The 23308-nt window shown below is 40.2% G+C and overlaps 1 protein-coding gene across 1 annotated transcript in view; it reads left to right on the top strand.

Annotated features, from left to right (window-relative positions):
• hpgd (15-hydroxyprostaglandin dehydrogenase) overlaps nt 1-19045 on the top strand; it is a 70243-nt gene extending 51198 nt beyond the window's left edge. Inside the window, exons 5-7 of the mRNA XM_030066208.1 lie at nt 4615-4691; nt 5518-5681; nt 18238-19045. Coding sequence (XP_029922068.1) covers nt 4615-4691; nt 5518-5681; nt 18238-18361 — 365 coding nt within the window. The 3' untranslated portion in view covers nt 18362-19045. The remainder of the gene's footprint in view (nt 1-4614; nt 4692-5517; nt 5682-18237) is intronic.
• Nucleotides 19046-23308: the final 4263 nt, after the last annotated feature.

Raw genomic sequence — 23308 nt, 5'->3', positions numbered from 1 at the left:
CTGTACGTTTTTTGGCACGTAACTCCTACAGCTTTCGTTTTAGGCCCACACAATAAATTACAAAAATGTGCGGCCCGATTGGGAATAGTGTGCTATTACTTTTATAAGGAATCTGACTTACGGAATTTTTGCAATTCCGATTTTATGGAAATCTTCAGCCATCCGAAATGAATGGTCAAAACTTCCCAAGGCTCTGAGCCTCAGAGCTTTTGACCTGCGTCCACGCGCCAAATATGAAAAACGTGCGGCTTGTGGAGAAGAAGTGGTGTGTTGATTTTCAAGGCGCTCCGGCTTTCAGTTTTTCCGCACTTCAAGTTTGAAGTCGGAATTTCGGCTGCAATACACACTAATGGTGGAATGTTCGGAGTGCCAGAGTGAGTGAGATCATGGCTAGAGTGCAGCAGCCCTGGAAAATCATCTAAAAATGTTGTCTTTTACTTGCTCTCCTGGCCACAATTTTCACTCCACATGCATAAATTCGGATAAAGTAGTAGGAAAACTAGTTTTGCTTTGAAAAATGTGAATACAAAAGCAAAGTAGCTTCAACTTTTTAAACAGTGACACTTAACAAGGCAGGAGTGTCAGCTCTCTTCCCCATAGACTCCCATTATATCTGGAACTCAGAATGTGGGCAGAGACGGAGAAACACACTTTTTTAACTCACTCTAGGGCAAGCATTTTTGGGAGTTGAAAAATAGTTTTTACACAGTTTGAATGCCCAACGCCTTACCTTTCTCATATTACATTTTATTTTCTGCTCGGGCCTACTGTCATTGAGGAAAAAGCATTTGTTTGACCACTACTTTCAGGAGATACTCTCCCAAGCACCAATGTCACTCTTCCAGCTTGCCCACGCAGTTTCCCCACAAACTGCACTTTTCTAGTTTTATTTCCTCCTCAATTTAAGGTTCCTGGGGGCTGTTCCATGAAAGCAGCTAAAGAAAGCTGCACTTACATGATATAGCCTGGCTTGAATTAGCGTCAACTTTCAGTAAAGCCTCAACCCGTTCCATTAACACGATTCAGCCGTGTCAAGTCAACGCTAATTCTAGCCACGTTTGAACAAGCCTCAAGTGTGTGTGTTCACGGGGTACATAAGCAGCCCAGAACAGTCGATTGTCGAAACGAAGATACAAATGTCTCAAAAGGAGGGGAAAAGGAGAGCCTCGACATTTTCAGCGGCTGAAGAAGAATATAGGGAATATAGGGGAATATAGGGAAATCATCACAAAAAAAGGCAACACTGTTGCAATTAACAAAGCGAGGGAGATGCCTTGGCAAAAGATTGCAGACAGATTAAACGCATAAGTATACATGTCTAAATATTGTTTTATTTCTATTTTTTAATACCGTATTGACCCACATAAAAGACGACCCTGATTTTAAGACGCCCCCTCTTTTTCAAGACCCTTTTTTGGAAAAATACATCGGCGTCAGGCAGACCGGCCGGCCGCGGCACCGGTCGGTACCTCACCCACTCAGTCAGGTCTGTCGGATCTGACAGGTGAGCGGCGCACACATACTGCCATATATACCTTTCAGTGTAAATCAACTTTTGTTTATGCACAGCTGCAGCAGCACAACGGACAATGACACAGACAACATGGTTGATTATTGACTGCACAATGCGGCCATTCGCCGGTAATCGCGGCATCAGGCGAGCCTACCTACTGGTTTACATATGCAAGTTCAATACATGTGTATTTGCTTAGACCCCCAATATTAGACAAGGGCGTTTTTTCAGGGCATTTTCAGTGGAAAAAATATCGTGTTATATTCGGATGAATACGGTAATTGAACATTCAGATCACTAGATACTGTAAGACTGTGGCGATATTAGGCCCTATCAGTAGGCTAGATTATATCAGATGTATGTTTAAAATAATAGTATAGGCTATCTTAGGAGTACTGATATAACTGCAATGCATTTACTTTCAATCAGCCTAATTGTGTGTGTGTGTGTGCTGAGTAACCCTTGGTCTATATTAATTCTTCTCTTCTACATCTCAATATAAGCAACCTGAATAGCGAAAAAAGAACCGGCCATCAGGTGAAAATAAGATAAAAATATTTTCCAGAGTGTTAAGTAGCCTATAATAAAATGTGAAATGTATTTGTTAAAATATTAGTTGAGCTGTATTGTTAGTGTTGAGCTCAGACTTTTGAGGGTGTTTGTTTTGTTTTGTTTTTTTACACATTTTATTCAGGCTTGCCATGCCATCATTTTCAGTTAAACTGTTCCTAGTTCATTTATACAGTAATTTTATGAAGGAAACTGTTGTTGATATGGCTGCCCAGGAGAATTAAATACTTCTAAAAAGGGACATTGGCTGGCTTTCTCTGTTGTTGCATAAGTTCTTCATGGTCATGCATCTAAATTGTTTTTTCTTTTTCTGTGCTCACTTTTTTTGCATCTTTGGACATCTACATATGTCTTTTATAAGGCCCATGCAAAAACTAAAAGGAAGTGTATCTTATTTCAGATGAAGGTGTATTAATCTCTTTACACTCATTATAAGCCATATTCACCTGACAAATTCAGATTAACATCTTATTTCAAGATATAAGTAAAAAAGCTTTAATTGCTTGAAATGAGTCAAAATATAGCTGTCAAACCACCAAAATGCAAAATGTTCTCAAATTGCTTAACTTAAAGACCAATATTCAAAAAAGTTAACAAAAACACCTTGCTAAAATGGTATATCAGGTTTTTTCACTTAGTTCATTTAGTTCAGTTCTCGACCTTCAAATGTCTTGGTATTCTCTTGGTCTCGGTACTCTCTAGCCCCGGTAATGTCTTGGTCTCGGTACTCTCTAGCCCTGGTAATGTCTTGGTCTCGGTTGGTGCGGTCTTGACTACAACACTACATAGAGGCTGGGGGCTACCATACCAGGCAGGACCCTAGGTGCAGGCTGTGCAAAGATGCCCTTAACACAGTACAGCACATCAAAGCAGGGTGCAAGATGCTGGCAGCAGGTACAGAATACAAATCTCTGTCCAGAAGAGTGCAGTCCTCAGAACAGCTAAGATGCTGCACACTCTCGATGAGCTTCAAGAGGTTGTCACCTGAAATGGGTTTCACTTCACAGGTGTGCCTTATCAGGGTTAATTAGTGGAATTTCTTGCTTTATCAATGGGGTTGGGACCATCAGTTGTGTTGTGCAGAAGTCAGGTTACTACACAGCCGACAGCCCTATTGGACAACTGTTAAAATTCATATTATGGCAAGAACCAATCAGCTAACTAAAGAAAAACGAGTGGCCATCATTACTTTAAGAAATGAAGGTCAGTCAGTCCGGAAAATTGCAAAAACTTTAAATGTGTCCCCTAGTGGAGTCGCAAAAACCATCAAGCGCTACAACAAAACTGGCACACATGAGGACCGACCCAGGAAAGGAAGACCAAGAGTCACCTCTGCTTCTGAGGACAAGTTCATCCGAGTCACCAGCCTCAGAAATCGCAAGTTAACAGCAGCTCAGATCAGAGACCAGATAAATGCCACACAGAGTTCTAGCAGCAGACCCATCTCTAGAACAACTGTTAAGAGGAGACTGCGCCAATCAAATAGCTGCTAGGAAACCACTGCTAAGGAGAGGCAACAAGCAGAAGAGATTTGTTTGGGCCAAGAAACACAAGGAATGGACATTAGACCAGTGGAAATCTGTGCTTTGGTCTGATGAGTCCAAATTTGAGATCTTTGGTTCCAACCTCTGTGTCTTTGTGAGACGCAGAAAAGGTGAACGGATGGATTCCACATGCCTGGTTCCCATTGTGAAGCATGGAGGAGGAGGTGTGATGGTGTGGGGGTGTTTTGCTGGTGACACTGTTGGGGATTTATTCAAAATTGAAGGCACACTGAACCAGCATGGCTACCACAGCATCCTGAAGCAACATGCCATCCCATCTGGTTTGCGTTTAGTTGGACGATCATTTATTTTTCAACAGGACAATGAGCCCAAACACACCTCCAGGCTGTGTAAGGGCTATTTGACCAAGAAGGAGAGTGATGGAGTGCTGCGGCAGATGACCTGGCCTCCACAGTCACCGGACCTGAACCCAATCCAGATGGTTTGGGGTGAGCTGGACCGCAGAGTGAAGGCAAAGGGGCCAACAAGTGCTAAACACCTCTGGGAACTCCTTCAAGACTGTTGGAAAACCATTTCAGGTGACTACCTCTTGAAGCTCATGGAGAGAATGCCAAGAGTGTGCAAAGCAGTAATCAGAGCAAAGGGTGGCTATTTTGAAGAAACTAGAATATAAAAGATGTTTTCAGTTATTTCACCTTTTTTTGTTAAGTACATAACTCCACATGTGTTCATTCATAGTTTGGATGCCTTCGGTGAGAATCTACAATGTAAATAGTCATGAAAATAAAGAAAACGCATTGAATGAGAAGGTGTGTCCAAACTTTTGGCCTGTACTGTATATATATATATATATATATATATATACACATACATAAAGAGAGAGAGAGGTGCCCAAAAAAAAAAACACACACACACCTGCCCCACTATACTATCCCCTTCCGTCTCTCTCTCTCTAATTTAATTTAAAATTAAATTACTCCTGGTAACTGGTGTTTTCTTCCTTTCTCTTGGTGTGTTATTATCCAGCCTTCCTGCATTCTCCACATCAGCCTGTCTATACAGCCACTAAACATGGAGTTATTGGCTTCACCAGAGCTATGGCGGTAAGAAACACACACACACACACACACACACACACACACACACACACACACACACACACAGTCAGAAGTATAGATAAACTCTAGCTTAACATGGTCATAAATTTGGACAAATATCTTTGTGACACATTTTAAATAACTATTAGCAGCAGCAACATCTATCTTGTTCATCTGGTCTTGCTTGCAACCTACAGTCTGATGCAAGCTGGACAAATCCAATTTGTGTTTAGTTCAACAAAGCACTCCTTAGCTCACCTGGAGCCGACATAATCTTATGGCAATCTAACATAGCAATTTCATATGGTTATTTCATATGAAATTTCATATGGAATATTATAGATGCTTTAGTAGCTAAATCTCATAGTGTCAAGGCATTTTCTCCTCTTGCTTTTTCATCTGTTGCAATTCCTTGTCCATAGAAACTGTTTACCATATAAATTCAATGTTGTAACACACTAACCGGTTATAAAATTTTAGGACAAGTGAGATTTTCTGTTTAGTGGCTGAGAAAAATTAGGATATTGAAATTTTCTTCAATGGTAACTGATATTGAGGTGCATTTTCATTTTAAGAAATCCTGTTTTTTTCCATGTAATACAGTATATGCACACACACACACACACAAACACACACACACACTTTTCTTTTGCAAACACATTAAGCGTTGACTTGTTCAAACATGTCCGTGTGCTACATCTATGGAATGGAACACACACACATACACACACGCACACACACACAAACAATGAGCACAGTATTACTGTTTGAACTCTCATTCTAAAAATGCAACGGTGTACTCTCTCTCTCTGTGTGTGTGTGTGTGTTGCAGGATGCAGCCTCTCAAGGTGACTATGGGGTTCGTATCAATGTCCTCTGTCCAGCCTTTGTTGACACTCCTTTGCTGCACTCAGTAGAACATGAGGACAACATGGGCAAGTTTGTCAAGTTCAAAGATGATTTCAAACGCAGCATGAGCAAGTTTGGAGTTTTGAAGTGAGTTCACACACGCGAGTGCACACATACACACACGAACGAGACACAAATGGGCATGTCTCTGTCTTCTAGCTTCTCTTTTTAAATGTGCCCATCCCCTGTCTTCTTAAAAGGAACATACCAGATTTTTTTAAATGTATCTTTTAAATATTATTTCTGCTTTATTGGACAGTCACAGTGGAGAGAATGGACCAGATTTGAACCCAGGCTGCTGCAGTTTAGTCTTAGTATTACTTGATACGTGCTCTACACCGTGAACCACCAGGGCACACCCATATTAGTAAGGCTGAGCAGTTTTATCGATTCTGCGATATATATCGATATTTTGTTTCCCCAGAAAGTATCAATTTTTCAGCTGCGAGTTTTGATACATTAAGCCCCATTCAAATCCCCCGTGTTCCGTCTGGCACTCTGCTCGCCGCCCATTTCCCCCGTTCACGTTGCAGGAGAGCAATTAGGTCAACCAGCCGCTAGTGTCGATGTAGAGCATTTCTAGCAAGTTACCCGTCTAGATACTCTCTTTACACAGACGCCGACGTCTTTCTCTCCCTGTTTACGCAGTCAGAGCTAAGAGATTCAGGAGAGAGGCGCTACAGCAGCGCACTGACATAGATTGTGTAACAAAGCGAAGAGTTGCCACTCTGGTCTATTTTCACTGGCTAACAGCAGCACACTGGCTTAGCTTGTCTATTCAGAGAAGAGGTATCACTTCGGCTTATTTTTCAATCTGTGTTATCACATGCATACTACTGCTCATTCATTGGCAGCTGAATTGTTAGGTTTGTTTGATAAGTAATTTACATTTTTAAAATAATAATACTAATTTAACATACTGTTAAATTATTGGAGTCAAGCCATACTAATTTTCTCATCACATCTTTGATTCATTTTGTCCAGCATTTGCAAACTGTAGACTCTCTGTCCAGTCAGAGCCATATATTATGTAACTGATTGATGCTTTCAGTTTTCAGTTCAGTTAATTCAATCCAAGTCAATGGAACACTCACAAGATGTCACCAAAATCACTCTGTCCCTTTAAAATCTTTCAGAAAATGATGAAAGTGTATCGAATCGTATCGTATCCAATCGTATCGTATCGAATCGTATCGTTGGCCGAATATCGTGATATATATCGTATCGTGAGCTGAATATCGTGTATCGTATCGCATCGTATCGTGAGATTAGTGTATCGCTACAGCCCTACATATTAGTGATTCTGCATATTTAGTGTACTAGCCTATCTAAAAAATGTACATACTACACGTTTCTGCTAATTCTTCCCGAAGCAAGCAGGCATATTTATGAACTGCATTATCATTTTTCTTACCCTTTATCCAATCATTGGTTTCCATTCATTCCACTATGATATGAACAAGAATTTTCAGAGAAATTTTCTTCACACCAGTATTCCATCAACGTAATATAGGCGTTCACATTAGTTTTCGTAAAGCAACAACACTTTTGTCTTTTCATGATTTGAAATTGGGCAGAATTGGCTGAGGGGAGCTCAGGAGGGAACAGAACAATCTGGGCTGATACACAACTCAGGACAGGTGTGGGAAGCTGGGAAAGGCAAACAAGACACAGGTGAAAACACTAATGAATGACAGAGCAGAGGCCTGTACCATAAAGCTGGATTAACATAGCCGGGCTTTCTCTTACTTATCTGGCTTCACTTAACGAGACATCAGCACTCAGGATTTTCGGTACCATAAAGCCGGCTATCAACTCACTAATTCAACCCAGGCTTTCCAATCTAGATCTGTGCGCGCTCACATAAAAAGGGCGGAGTTTGCTGCATGCAACCAATCACAGACAAGGAAAAATCTACCCGAGCCGCATACTTTACAACGACGGAGCAGACAATAATCATTAATAAATGTGATGAATATAAATCAATAATCCACCAACTGTGTCAATGTGTAAATTAGTGGGATTATAATATTACTTCCCCACCATGACGGCACGAGTCAATCTGACTACACTAACATTTGTGTGTTCAATAAATGAATGTGTCTCCCACTCAGCCATACACTCCTGCAGAGGAACTGGCCCTCTCTCACAGTGAGGGTCGACCCTCGCTGGACCGCAGCCTTCAGTTTGAGTTTCGTCAGAATCGTCACTTTGATTCAACTGATTTTGATATTTCATTTTATAAACTATCTGACGCCTCGTGTTTATTCTTCTGGTTAAAATATTATTTCACTGTCACTTAAAGACAGTAAAACATTTGGCACCAACTCTCATGTGGACTTTTCAGGGCAGACTATACTAAATATGAGCAAACTAATGGAAACCTAAAGGAGCCCAGAGGCTGGCGTGTGTTTTATCAGACTTTTATTTAACCCTCTGAATTAAATTCCCCTCATTTATTTTCAAAAACATTTTTTAGAAAATCATTACATCAGTCTACAAGATCAATTTTTGGTTGGGCAGTGCAGAGTCAAAAATACAAGAAGAATTGTAAAATGTATTAATTTTAATTTTATAAAAGAAGAAGAAAGGGAAAATGGGCAGGTCATTTTCCAAGAGAGCTGATTGGTCAGTAGGTGGGGCTTTTCTACCTGCTGAGCTTTTATCCTGAACTTAACCTGCTCCGGAGCAGGTGAGGTGTTCAGCATATGTTACCATGGCAACATAGCCCGATTAAAAGTAAGCCACCTTTATGGTACAGAAAAGCCAGGGTTAAGCCTGAAGTTAGCTCGCTAAGCCCAAATCCAGTTCTAGTTCATGCTTGTACCACTTATGGCTTATTGTGGGGTATAAACACCTCCACATTAGGAGGAAGGCGGGGTGGTGGGTGGGTCAGTCAACATGATTTTCACTCAGGTGACCCGGTTTTGAATCGGAGGCGAGATCAGTGCTCGTTTTCGCAGACCAAGACCATGTCTGGTAATGGAGTAATGTTCATCAACCCAAATTAAATTCATGCCCATATGCACAAAAAGGCAAATTCGTGCTCATGGACACAAGTTTAATATCTGTATCTGTGAACATTGATCAATTCATAGTTCTTATGGTCAAAACAGCATGAGAGAATGAGTCTGAGCCACAAAGACTGAACACACCATAAAAAGTATGAATTAGCTATTGTATAAGTCTAGATACAAGGTGGTGTAAATGTCTGGCTCTGCTCAATGGTTATGGATTGGTGGTTCTATGATGGCAGAACACCCCATATATCAGTTTTCAACTACTCTTGGCTACAGGTCCACATTTGGCCATCTTCAACTTTCATAGTTCATATCTGTGATGTACTGCCAACACTGTAGGTGTGATGCCCCATCAAACCTAGACTAAAGATGTGCAAGAATTTAGACTATTACTGTGACTCTTAGCAGTGGTTAAAGTATAGTTCAAGTTTAATTAGAGTCCCAAATCACTGATGGAACCAAGATCTTACTCATCGAAATGGCTAAAAATGTGACATAAAATTGTTGAGACATGGATACGAAACACTTGTGACAAGCTTTTTCTTCCCTCTTCATTAGCCAGAGGCCATTGAATAACACTTTGAATCTTTAACTTGTATTGTGCAAACATCATACATAATAATATTACATAACTGTTGCTTTGACTAACTACGACAAGTTTTTTGTCAGTGATTGATTATAATTATACTGGTATGCAGTTTGTTCAGTATTGTGATGGTATTTGGTCCCAATCAACTGCAAGTAAATACCAATAATCTTGAAAGCATTCAAAGAAGCGTGTGATGACAACAAAATAGGCCATTCAGCTCTCTGTTTTCTGTGCATAATCTCATTAAAGTCTTGCTTCAGTGTTCCATGCCTGAAGTATGGCTTTGGAGCAGACTTCATCTGCCAGGAAGCCTGACAAGTGTTTATTTGGGGTGGTTCTGACTTTGCTTCTGGTGTTTTTCACTACCAGAAATTAATCAAACTAGCTGAATAAACACTTACAGATTTGATTCAACTATACATGAGAGCATCACACTGTTGGCCGCAGATATGTGCCGAGGTCCTCTGTAACCACCATGGTATTTGACAAATAATCTACAGATCAGCTAATAAAGAAACACCACTTGGTAACCTCCATAGGTCAGAATTGTTGAGCTAAGATTTCCTCCACTCAATACTGCAGTGACCACACTGTTTATTCATGGCCCTGGATGGGTCCACATCAGAGGAAAAATGTCCTTTTATAAGTTCATGGGTCTGGATGTGTGCACTGTGCACACAAACAACAGGAATGGCGCTTATCGCTGTTAAAGGAAATGGAGCCCAGATGACTTCCTTAACACAGGCATACACACACGCACGCACATGTGCGCGTGCATGTACGCACACACACACATACACACTAAGTAAGGGTGAGTGTTGGGCCAAAGCCTATTTTATTATTCAGCCTGCAGCTACATTTACACTGAATAGGGTGATTTATGAGACAAATATTGCTGTGAGCCTATGGATGACAAAGGAATGCCAAGGAAAGAAGGGAAATCAGGGAGAGACGAAGATTTTTGTTTTTGTTTTGTTTTTTGTTTGTGCGTTGTTTTTTTTTTTTGTTGTTGTTGTTGTTTGTTTGTTTTAATTCTTAAATTCTGGGGCCTTAAAGAAAAATCTTTAAGGCCCCATGGCTTGAAAATGCAATTTTCGTTGTTTTTGCGTGATAGGGAAGGTCGTGGGGCCACATAAATACTGTCCCATGCATTTCACCTATGATGAATGGAGAAGTGCACACAGCCCATTTTTGAAACTGTTCCTGTAAAACGAGCAGATTGCACTTCCTCAAATTCCTGACGTCAGTATGGTATATGGCGTCAGTGACTCCGCCCACAGCGCCTGCGTCCCCAGGCAACAAGCCACCAAGCTAGCAAACTTAGCCAGTTAGCCTCAACTCCCCGGCCAACAAGCTGACAAGCTAGTGAACTTAGCCAGTACCCCTCCGCTCCCAGGGCAACAATTTCACAACATATTTACAACATATTTAACAAAAATACCTTACCATTCTGAAACATCTTGTAGTAAACGGATTTGAGGTGGTTCAGGATCGTACAGTCGTATAACATCACGCTCAGGGTCCCGGTTTCACTGGTCCAGCAGGGTTTGTGCAGCGGGTGAGAGGGGTCTCTGACAGTGTTCAGTGCTCTACTCCTGCAGGGATGGGATGTTTCCATGGAGCCATGTCTCCGTAAAAGCCCCCACACAGCAGTCTCTCCAGTCTCTGTAGGTGTCTCTTAGCAAGCGGAGCTCATCCAGTTTGTTGTCGAGGAAGCGAACATTAGAGAGCAAGAGCGACGGTACTGCTGGTCTGGAGGGGTTAGCTTTTAGCCTTTAGCCTTTAGCCTAGCGTGGATCCGGCTCTCTTCCCCCTCCTTTGTTTATGTTTGCACCGCTTGCGCTTCCTCCTCTCCCTGGTGACTGCTGGTGTAGACACAGGTAAAATCCTGTGCTGGCGTAGTGTGTCCACATCAAAGCAGAATCAATCTTACATAAGATGATAACTCGGTTTCAACAAGTTTTCAAATAGTTACTGTATCTCATTGGCTCAGTTTTTCTCTTGCTTAATATGGCGGCGCGCTATTGTTTACGTCCCAGAATGCATTGCGCACTGACGTCGGTTGATTGGCCCGACCATATGTCACTCAGAAAAGAGTCAGCCAATCAGTGGAGAGGGGCTGATTCTCTCTTCTGATTGGCTAAATGAACCGTGCTGCCAGAGCTCCGGGAAAATGCAAGAGAGAGGAGCTGTAAAACTATATTTAGCAGACCACAGATACTCAAAACCACAAATACATCATGTAGAGATATCAGCAGTTAAAATAAAACCCTGGAAAAGTGTACACCATGGGGCCTTTAACATAGCGCTCATTGGAAGATTTTTGGTAATCTAAAAAAAAAAAAAAAAAAAAAGGACAGGAAACAATAGCTGAGTCAATATCAATATAGGGTACCATTTGGTGTCCCAGGCAGAAATCACTCACTTTTCATGAAAAATTTGCAAAATAACAAAACTCTGAGGGTTTATTATAAATGGCCAAACATTTAAACACACATTGGTACAGAGATACATCTTTAAAAGGGTGTTTTTCATATTTTAAAAAATTTTCTATGATTAGATGCATGTGATTTTGCCATGTCCCAAACTCCTCTCTACTAACTTCACTGAGTGAAATAAGTAGATAAATGATATACAATGTACAAACCTTTTACATGCTCTTGTTGCTCTCATCAAGTACTTGAATGAAATGAGTCAATCGCATCATTTATGGTCTAATGTAATAATAATAATAAACGTTTTGCATGTGTCCCTGGATTTGCTGTCCACCCCGTCATTAGGTGGTTACTGCCACTAAAAGAAACTCCCTGCTGTAATCAGTGACATCACTACCACTGCTTTGTCTTTTACAAATGGAGTGAAGAATAGCTCATGCAGAGAGAGTACATATCAACATTTATATTTTGACATTTTCATCATTTTATGATTGAACTTGAATGTGTTCAATCTTAATGTGTCCACCCTGTCATTGCAAAATATGAATCTATATAAATGCTTTTCAGAAATTCAAAATATGTTTGTTAAAGTATACACAGTCACCTTCATAACTGATACATGTTGCTAGCTAATGGCCCACCATGTGCTCATTAAATGCTAACTTCAGCCAGAAACGTCCACCCTGTCATTGTCCACCCCGTCATCAAGTCTAGTTTTATAACAGTTTTATAAGTTTTTCAGTGTTCCAGAAGTCAAGTGGAGGACAAAACATATGCAGAGAAAGAAACCATTTGAAAGGATACCTATGTTTATACTTTTTGTGGTAGGCCTACATTTAGGGACCAAGGGTTTTTGTTTTGTTTATATCAATCTTGTTTTTTCGTCTAGTTGAAGGTTTTATTTATTTATTTTTGCTGTTGTTGAGTGTCATTTCCAAATGTAGCCTACCTGTGCACAATTCAAAATACAGTAGGTGAAAAAAGTCATGTTTTGACAAAAAACATTTGTTGACAAAACCATAACATTGTCCACCCCGTCATGTCATTGTCCACCCCGTCATGTTCATGTTTTATGTGAATAAATAATTATTTTCACAAGTTATCAAAACCTTTTGTGTGATTTTGCTCTGAAGAGATTAGGGCCAAACAGTATTATTTCAAAGTTTGACCAGATACCTTTATTTATAGAGTTTATTCAGAAAAGAAAGTACAACTTTCACAGATTTTACATATACAAACATATTTTTCCATAATTTCTGTATTTTTGAGAGATGTTTTCCAGAAACTAAAATATATTCCTGAACAAGGGACCAAATACCTTTCTGAAAATGTACATTTTGTAATCAATATGATTAGAACATATTTACTCTATTTAGAAATTGTCCCATGACAGGGTGGACACATTTTGCAATTCACTTGTACTTTCTATTTTTGCAGTCAATTTATAAAAGGTGCAGGAGCTTGACCAACATGCATTTCTAACAGCTTAAGGTCTACTTTATACAATGGATATGGAGTTCAGTGGAAAATCTCATCTTTTTTTTTGTGTCATTGGGAAGTCTCAATGGCACTCTATACTGATATTGACTCAGCTAACTCAAGAATCTGCTGAATTGTCATGGTTGAAATACAGGGTTTTCATCTTTCACTTTGTCCTCACAGCAAGCATAATGAGCCAGCATCAACGAAAAAAAAAAAGCTTTATAATTAATGACGTTCATCCATTATAGTCAGTGAGGTTGTCTAGACAGGTACTATTTTGCTATTGCCAAAGTCATATAAATTGAATGTGCAGTTTGCTTACTTTTTTTTTTTTTTTTTTTTTTCTTAAGATTTATTTTGGCACACATAGGTACACTGGACAGAGGCAGGACAGGCAGGGCATAGAGAGAAAGACATGCAGCTAAGGGTTCAAGTTAAAGTTTATTTAGAGAACCATATCAGTTTATAGTCTCAAAGGGCTTTATAGGCCCAAAAGTGCATAACAGACAGGATGACATCTCGTGACTTATTCCTCAAAGCAGCCAAGAAAAAACTCCTCAGAAACCCAGAGGTGGAAAAGGGAAAAATTGAGGAAATCTTGAGAAGGACCACAGATAGAGGAAACCCCTTCCTGGCCAGACAGATGTGCAACAGGTGCTGACCCAGTGGGCAAATTACAAACAATACAGTCATATTACAAAAGAAATCTTTGGTTCCTAATGATATGTATGGAGACAGTAGCCAGGATGAAAGGGACCAATCATAAGTGGACATTAATGTGAGTGGATGTGGGGAAGAGTCAGGAGCTACAGGCAGTGGAGTGATGAGGATAGAAGAGACTTAATTTAAACTTAGAATAAAGTTTAAAGATAAAGCAGACAAGACTCCTAATATTCTTACATTGACCAGGGAATTGAAGAATAAAATGGTGGACTTGTTGAATTCCAGAGTGTTGGCCAATGCCAAAATTGTGATATTTTTGTAAGTCTGCATCTCAGAGCCATGAGAGGTTTTTGAAGAATAAGACAATTGAAAGCTATATCCTAAGTTGCATCTTTAGTGCCAAAGGAGCGATCTATGGAGTGGAGACTGACATTTCAGGCAGCAAGCTGCTACATAACTTAAGGGGAGGCCAAAAACCTGTCAAGTCATTCCAAAAATAATTCATTTGGGATATCTGAGCTTTCAGATTAAGGAATACATTTGACCACCTTTGTGATGTTATACATACAGAGATTTGGTCATGTTCTACCAGTCCGCGGGGGCTCAGGGAGAAGTTAGACATGTGGAAGGGATCAAGGGTGTGTGTGTTTGTGTGTGTATGTTGTGTGTCTCTCTCATTCAAGTATCTCATTCAAGTTTCTTGAATGAGAAGTGAAATGTCTTCAAAAATCTACAATACTATAGTATGAACAGATACAGTCTGTCTTCATGTTGTATTGAAGAAGAAAGACCATAAAGAATTCATAACGTCTTTGCAGAGGAAGAGAAGGTGTCAACTAAAACCTTGCCGAAAGGCTTAACAATTACACTCCAACTGGCTAAAGTCCTTCATTTAAAACCAAAAAGTTGACATTTATTTTGGACAACAGATATCTCAACAGATATTTTAGACAACAGATATCTTTTATATATTTTTGTCCCTTTTGTCCATTTTGGCCCTGGCGACTCCTGCATTGCAGCTGAGCTTCAGACAGCCTCAAATTCAATTATAGCTGCTGTGCAGCGATGGGTCGGGTCCGGGCAGTTTTAAGCAATTCTAAGCAACAAGCAGAAGAATATGGCTGAATCTCAATCTCCTCCCTGAGCCCTGAGCCCTGAGCCCTCACTGACTTAGCGGGAGCGCGCCTCAAAGTCAGTGAGTGTGTGAGGGTGGACATTGGGATTATGAACTTAAACTGAACTGATTGACACACCTGGTAAGAAAAGGGCAGGACACAGGCCTGGAGGGGACAGATGATTGGCCAAGACACAACAAAGACATGCAACACGGGGGCGGGGCTAATGAGACAATGCAGGGCAGGTGTGAGGAAAAACAAGCTGACAAGACTATGGAGGAACAATAGGGACAAAATGAACACAGCAGACTAAAATACAATAAACATTATAGCTGCTGTGCAGCAATGGTCGGGGCCAGGCAAGTTTAGGCAATTCTGAGCAACAAGTAGAGAATAGGAAGATGAAAAGAAAGGTGGCATTCTTATGTGCATTTGGTATCAGCTGAGGCTTGAACTCACAGTTTCTGGCATAAAGGACAACACTCTATCTCACTGAGCTAATTGGCAAGTGTCATTTTATGTGAGGCTTCACAAATTGACTAAGACAGTCACATGACAGCAGCCGCCTATGTATGGAAAGGCAGATTTCAAACCACTGTAAAATAAATAAATAAGTCATCAAGACAAAAATCTGACAATGATGATCTGGCATGGGACTGGACCTTTGTGCAAAATTTGGTGAATTTTCGCACGTGGGAATGTTGCACAAGCTGAGGCTTGAACTCACAATCTTCAACACCGAGGCCTGGCCTCTACCTCACTTACTCAGTTTACCCATTTTTTTTCCTTCAGCTATATTGCAGAAATTAGATGTATGTTATCTTAAAAGGATCTGGAACTATTCATTCAAACTTTCATTTCCTCCTCTTGGATCACTGTAGTTCCCTTTACAAGCTGCTCTGACCAGTTAACAATTGATTGAAAATGCAGCTGCCAAGTTTACCATCCATAGATTCTACTTTAACTCTATTATTGTGTCCCTCCATTGGCTTCCTATGGAATTCAGAATAAATTATAAGATTCTGTTGATTATCTGTACTGCATGATCTTGCCCCAAGTTACATCTCTAATGTCCTTGTTCCCTATTTTACTTGTCGATTGCTCAGATCCTCTAATTTCGGCCTACACTCAGCATTACCTGAGGAAGCTCAACATTGTGAGTTACTCCATACTGAAAGTCATGGGCACTGAGGTTATCAGTTTGGATGCCAGGGGAGGGGACAAAGTGAAACACCTCAAACAAGGCATATTGGATGCACAAAGGTGGGATTCACTACTGTCAAATAAAGCAGAAATGGCAAAAAAAAAAAAAAAAATCTAAAGGTGGGAATTCAGTTGTAGGAATTAGGCCATTTATGGCCTAATTCCATAAATGGCCATAAGAATGTGCATTTGAGCCATGCCAAGTCAGGAGAACATGGATCTCCACAGTTGGTGCTTTGCTTGCTTTGTCGGGACACCAAAAACTGATTTGTAGATATGTAGTGTGCATCAGAGAAGATGCAGGTATTGAAAAATAGTGATACGACAACAGAACTGAAGGTTCAGTGTTACAGATTTACACAGCTTAAGGCTCTATATGTTGCTTTGGACCTCTCATCTGCTTTTGTTCTGGTCTGCCCCTGGTGACCTTGTATCAGGACATCAGTTCTCATTTTCAACACAGGTTCACTGATAATGTATTGGCTTGTACTACTGTGTGTCAAGACACCCTGAGGTTGGTGGTTTTTACTGATACATGTTGGTGTATTTTTAATTATGTGGCATCTTAACCATGAAACCCTTAGAATAAAGGCTTTTTGACTTTTGTAATCCACTTGAGCGCCTGGAACTGGATTTCTTCGTGCCACTGTCACATTTTTATGGAGATACAACTTTGTACTCAAAGTGTACTCAAAGTTGAGGACATTTTTTGGCAATAGACTACAAAAAGTTGAGTGCACAAGAAAGGTAATCAAGAATGCAAAGAGGAAGTGCTGGTGCAAGTATTTACAGTTTTTCTCAATTGCTTAGCCACAATTCCTGGAACAACTCACCAGTTTCTCAAATCTTCACACACAATTCTAAAAACTCACACCCAACGGTACAAACATCCAACTTCTGGGTCCCAATTAGTTTTTCCCCTCAGACAACACACACAAGCTGTCAAAACACAGACTACATGAGTGTTTGTTACACACTGGAGGGATTAATTCAAAACACTGCCACCAAAATGTCCACAATAGGTTTTATTCACAGTATTTCCATATTCAGCACATATACAGGTTCATCAGCATCAGCATCGGCAACAGCATTAGCATGATCTTGTCTCAGGTCAGGGTCAGGCCATAGTATTTCGTCAACATCACACATTATGTCTGCAGTGTGGGAAATATCCCCTTGTGGAGCCAGTATGGCATGGCGGTGGAGGATGCCACGATTGCTAATAGCTGCACACGTGGTGATGCTGCCTCCCCTCTGGCCTGGAACTTGTGTGACTGCTCGGTGTCCAATGATGTTGCAGCCCCTTTTGCGCCTTTTTGTCAGATTGAAGCCTGCTTCATCGGTAAAGATGTACTCATGAGGGTCAGCCATGGCATCCATCTCAAAGCTTCTCTACAGGAGTCAAAAACACACATTTTACTTCAAACACAGTACTGTGTGTATTGGAATGAAAGATGGACCTTTACTCTACACACTATAACATTTCTGTGTTGTATAGCAATAACCTGCACATATTGGAATCATTGCTCCTTAACCCTGTCAGGATTCCTCTCAAAAGGCACACGGTAAAATTGCTTCATCCTCTTCCTCTTCCTCTTTGTGGTCCACCAGCCTCGGCATGGTTGTGATCCACTGCTCCAAAGCACATGAACAAGCCTCCAGGCCCTATTTATTTACCCACAATTCTGACTGGTGTGTTAACAATTTTTAGGCTGAGTGTTTGCACTTGGAGAAAGGTGTGGTCTCTGAGTTTAGGTCATGATAACTTGAGTTAATTATATTGAGAGCATGTGTTTGCTGAATGAACACACAGTGCAATGAATGATTTATCTGTCCACTTTTGTGTAAGGTTTTGCAGAAAGAGTTTTGAATATTGAAACGTGTGGAAACAGGTGAATTTATGGTTATGAGAAATGTTTGTGTGCTTCTGGGAATCACAAAAAGGTTTGGGTTTTTGTGCTACAGGAACCAGTTTTTGTGTTTTAGCAATCGAGAAAAACTGTAAGTGGCACAGGACCTGATACTTAAGTTGGTCAAGAGTTGGCAGCAGTTCATAGAATGGCAGGGGGGTTATTTTTTATATTATATCCTGTACCACCTTATACCTTTAACTTCCCTCTTTCTCCTTCTCCCCAGGCCATCGTTGATAGCAGAGGGAATGATGAGATTGATAATGGACACCAGTCTGAATGGAGCAGTAATGAAGATTACCTGTTCTAAGGGGATCCATTTCCACCACTATGAGCCTCTGTCTGCTTGAACCCTGACAGACTGAAATATATACTGCTGGTAGTACAGCACAGCATTTAATCCTGTCTGATTACAACACACTAGAAAGCAGTTCAAAATATCAGCATGGGTCACCCTGTTGGCCCAGTGGTCTGACATGGGTGCCATATGGCAACAGTAAACTGAGTTCAGGTCCTGTCTAGAACCTTTCTCGCATGTCATCTCCCTGTCTCTCCCAGTTGTTCCTGTGTGTCTCCACTTTCATACTTCTAATAAAACACATTGGATTACTGATGGTGTCGGCAAAATTCAGAGCAATGTTTACAGTTTGCTAGAAAAGTAGTGTAGCAAAGACAATAGAACACCTGAACAACGCCTGACGATCTACACCTGTGCAAAGTAACACTTCAAAACTTTACAAATAATGCTGCAATGATGACCTCATAACATACAGATGAATCTGAAATCTGAAATACTGGCCCTTTCTGACTGTAATCACAGTTGTGCTGTATAGAAATGTATTAGGATTTTATTGAACATGATGACTTTGGGATGGAACAATCGTTAGAAATAAAACAATCCAATCCAGGTGCTACTTTTCCCACAAGGGTGTCCCAACTGATCTGACAGTGGCATTCTGATAAGAGATGAGCCAGCCAAAATAGCCTAAACCAGTACAAAATAAAACCCAAAACAAAAAAAACAAACAAAAAAAACAAAAAAAACAAAAAAACGATGTCAACTAGGCAAACATGTTGGTTAAAATTCAGCAAACACGTACAACAGAATGTCAGTAGAGAATTTATGGCTTACTGACATTATGGCTTACTGACAATATAAACACTTATTGACATTTAATTTATATATCAACTGACATTTTGCTGAACATCTGCTGAACATCTCTTTCCAAACAAAGTCATTAGTAGAAAACAAAGGCTCATGAATCAATAAGGACAGCAAGACAAATATGTCCAAATTACATCCCATTTAGAAATACATTTCTTCTACTGTTCTTCTCAGATATCTGAAATACATTTAATGTTTTCTTAAAGATAAAGTGTCTTGTTTTTAGGTACATCGATCATAGTGTGTTATCAATCATGGGTCATATTGACATATGAAGTCAAAGTGTCAGTAGCCTTATTGTTTTGAACACAAGTGTCATTTTAAAAAAAATTACAAGTGATTTTATTTATTTGATTTGTCCAAATAATAAAAACTTTTTTTCAGTGTTGAACTGAAACTGAATTGTTTCCCTTTCTGGTTAATACTTTATTCTAGTACAGTGGTTTTCAAACTGAGGTCCTTGAGATGGGGTCCATTGGGTCCTTTTTTAATTTTTCTAACTCATTAGAATTGATTAAGTATGAATGATTATTTCAACTTGTTTTAATCGCACCGCTTTGAATCTAATTATCAGTCTTCAAGTATGGTATATCCTCCTGGGACCCAGGGGAATAAAGTGTCTGAATTCATTTATTATTAATTTTGTTTTAAATGTTTTTTAGTGTTTGGGGCAACAAAAACAATTTTCAAAAGAAAACAAGGCACACTACAGCTGTTAGCAGGCAAACTGAAAGCTGACCTCACGCCACTAAGCGTCCATTCTGATGAAGCTCTTCCTGTTGGCTGCACAGTGAGTGTTGTTTCCAGCTGCGCTCCCTGACTGATTTTCCCAGTTCCTCTTGCATGTGTGTGTGTGTGTGTGTGTGTGTGTAGTTTTGCACGAGCAGTGTAATTGCTAATTATCCTCCCCCAAGACCTCAGTTAAAGCCAGTGGGAATGAGCTCTGAGCTACTTTTGGTGGCTGAAGTAACAAAAATGGCTGAAATGCTGCCCGACATGATGTAAAAGATATGTTGATTTGAAATGTATTTATGATACATCAGAAACAAGCATAATCTGCGACAAAATACGTTTCCCCAATCTTAATTAAGAATACAACTTTATTGTGACACTTTATTGTACTTTTTTAATTAACTTAGTCAATTATTTAATTAAATTTTATTTCTAATCTTTATATGTTCATTATAATTATTATAAAAGTTGAATTAAAAAATAATTAAAATATTGTAATAATTACAGAATCGCAATATGCACTGAATTGGCACCCAAGCAACGTGAATCATGTTGGAGCGTTGCTGCTGCTTACCATGACTTACCTCGTTCTCCACTGCAGTGTGAGGAGATGCTTCTAGTGGTGCAGAGAAATGAAGAGCTACAACATTCCCACTGAGGCATAATATAAACCTCCGCTCACCTTGGGAAACATTTTCAGAGTCAAGTGCTGCTTCAGACACAAGTTTACATAAGATGACGATGATGACGATTTCTTTCCCACTTTCTGTCTCACTATTTCACTTTTTCTCTCTCCACCACTCTTTTGCTGTCTCATTTTAGGTATTTGTACATCTGTGTGTGTGTCTGAGAGAGAGAGATCCAAAGTAAACACACGAGAGCAAGTATAATAGTGTCAAATACATATCTGACAGTCACTTTGGAATACACTCTAGATAAGAAACTGTGTATAAATGTGTGTGTGTGTGTGTGTGTGTGTGTGTGTGTGTGTGTGTTCTGATACATTAATTCTTGAGAGATGAGAAGAGTCCTCCAAAGTGACTTCATGTTTATTCCAACTGAACATTGGCAGGGAGGGTTAGAGTCTTGTGTTGTGAGGGGTTGACTGAGGTGAAGGGAACAGGCGAGCTGTTGCCTTGCACTGGGAGTTTTACTTTCCACAGTGGGACAATGTATTAGGTGCTGACGGGCTGGGCCCAGGGTCACCATATTTCATGTGAATAATTTGTTGTTGCCAAAACCTGCTGGGAGAAACTGGTATGTCAGTCACTGACTTGCTAATTTTTTTCAGAACTAACATAGGGAAGCCCCCAACTGGTGTCAACTCCTGTGGATGTTATTTGTTTAGGCCCATGCAAGCTTTAAAACAGAGTTTTCGAGGTTTTGATGACTGAGGGACCCAACACTGGATTGAGGACTGCCGAAGAAAAAGACATACAAAAAACCCAATTCTAGACTAAATGCCAATTGTGAATCACACGAAAAATGTAGGTTGTGTTTTCTGAAGGAGATCCCCCTTTTTTGTCCACTCATAGATGGTTTAATGACTAAGGTGCATGTCTGCAGTTTAGCTCAGGAAATGGTTTGCAGCCAGTAATGCAAAACAAACACAATATGAAAACACATTTATGAAAACTGACTGCTGGGCAGTTTAGCCTCTTTGAAATAGTTCAAGCTTAGTTGTGTGCTCCTCGCCTGTGAACTTATCATATATTTTATGATTGATAATGACGTCATAATGGCATTTTTCAGTATGTTAAACTCCTTGTGCATTGCTTTCACCTGCTTACAGATTAGCCACGTGGCTTTATCCAACCTGTGAGGTACAACTAAGTAAGCATTGCTCCATTTCTCTTGAAATTTCCTTTTCTCCATACTGATGTTTTTTGTGCGATGGCCCCAGCTACTCCATCTTGCTACCTGAAATGCAGCTGCAGTGATGACAGTGGACTCTATTTTAATGATCTAAGCACTCAATCTGAAGAGTATGGTACAAGGGCATTTAGAATAAGTCCAAGTCCACTTTTGCTATTTTAACGGCAGAAAACGCCATTTGTGCTTACACTTTGGTAGAATGCTATTACAATGGAGCATTTTCCAGGCAAGAAGAGGAAATGAATCTGCTCATGTACAAGGTGAAAACGCACATGCAGATCATCTGTGGCAACAGCACAATTCCACCAAAGCTCCCTGAGGTGCAGCAGGCATCCCTGTGTGCACAAAAGCATCACTGTGTGTGTGCGTGTGTTGGCATGCACCTATGTAGGCACATATTGGTATCCTGATGATGTGTCCTTAAAATAACAATGAAAACTGCCCCACTGACTTCAGACCTGGTTTTTGGTCAGTTGTGCAATCACTGTCAGCTGCCTCAAGATAGCAATGCTCCAACAATGCACCTGACCACATTTCATTTGAAGACCAACATGCCCATAGGCACTCAGATGGGCACAAATGCATTTGCTATTCACACAATGTGGCGCTGGATGGGAAAATAACAACTGCACCAGGAGGAAACTTGCAAAGACACTTGTGTCACGCTTGCCACCGCTTTGTGCCGGGTGCAAGATAGGGCCTGTAATCTGTCTCACAAGTAGGCCTAGTTGCCATGCAACTCCTGGTGACCACGAGGGGTCCTCACCAAAATGGACAATAGTGAAAATGCTTGTGAAAGACAAAATCTGATCCAACATCACTGATCTGACCTTTAAATACCGTATTTCACCAATTAATCACCCGGCCGCAAATAGCCGCCGAGTTCTTATAAACGCCTGGGGTCTGCACCCATTTTGCGTATTAAACGCCCACCCGAATAACCGCCGGGGCAATTATTTGCATCATGATGAGGTAACCCAAAATAAGGCTTCTCACCTTATTTTTGCAGAAGTAAACAGTTAGCCGCACAATAACAATGCGGCACTTTTGTTTTCTGGCAAAATAAGAGCGCTCGCTAACGTTAGAAAAAAAGGGTGCACCGTCATCACGATAATGGCCTGGTGCAGGTCTGTGCAAAAATAAATAAAGGCCTGCAGCGAATAGCCGCCTGGTTCTTTTAAATGCCCGGGGTCCAAGTTGATTTGGCATATTAAACGCCCGGGCGATTAATTGGTGAAATACAGTACACTACCTGACAAAAGTACTAGGATGTTTCTCATTCTTGACTGAACTTTTGAAGTACATGTGTTACATATATGCAAGTGTGCTAGCACTCTAATGGTATCCTAAAAACAATATCAACATCACAGAACATTATTGAACATCTGGGGACAAATGCACACATACATTTTGGCATATTTTTCTCAATACTCAAACCTATATATTAATATGAGTAAGTTTTGCTTGCAAGATGGTAGTTTTCAAATTTATACATGTTTTCCATTGTGTCCATCATGGAAGAGAA

This window comes from Myripristis murdjan, chromosome 1, assembly GCF_902150065.1.
Source record: "Myripristis murdjan chromosome 1, fMyrMur1.1, whole genome shotgun sequence".
Taxonomy (NCBI): Eukaryota; Metazoa; Chordata; class Actinopteri; order Holocentriformes; family Holocentridae; genus Myripristis; species Myripristis murdjan.
This window is presented reverse-complemented; position numbering and strand designations above follow the sequence as displayed.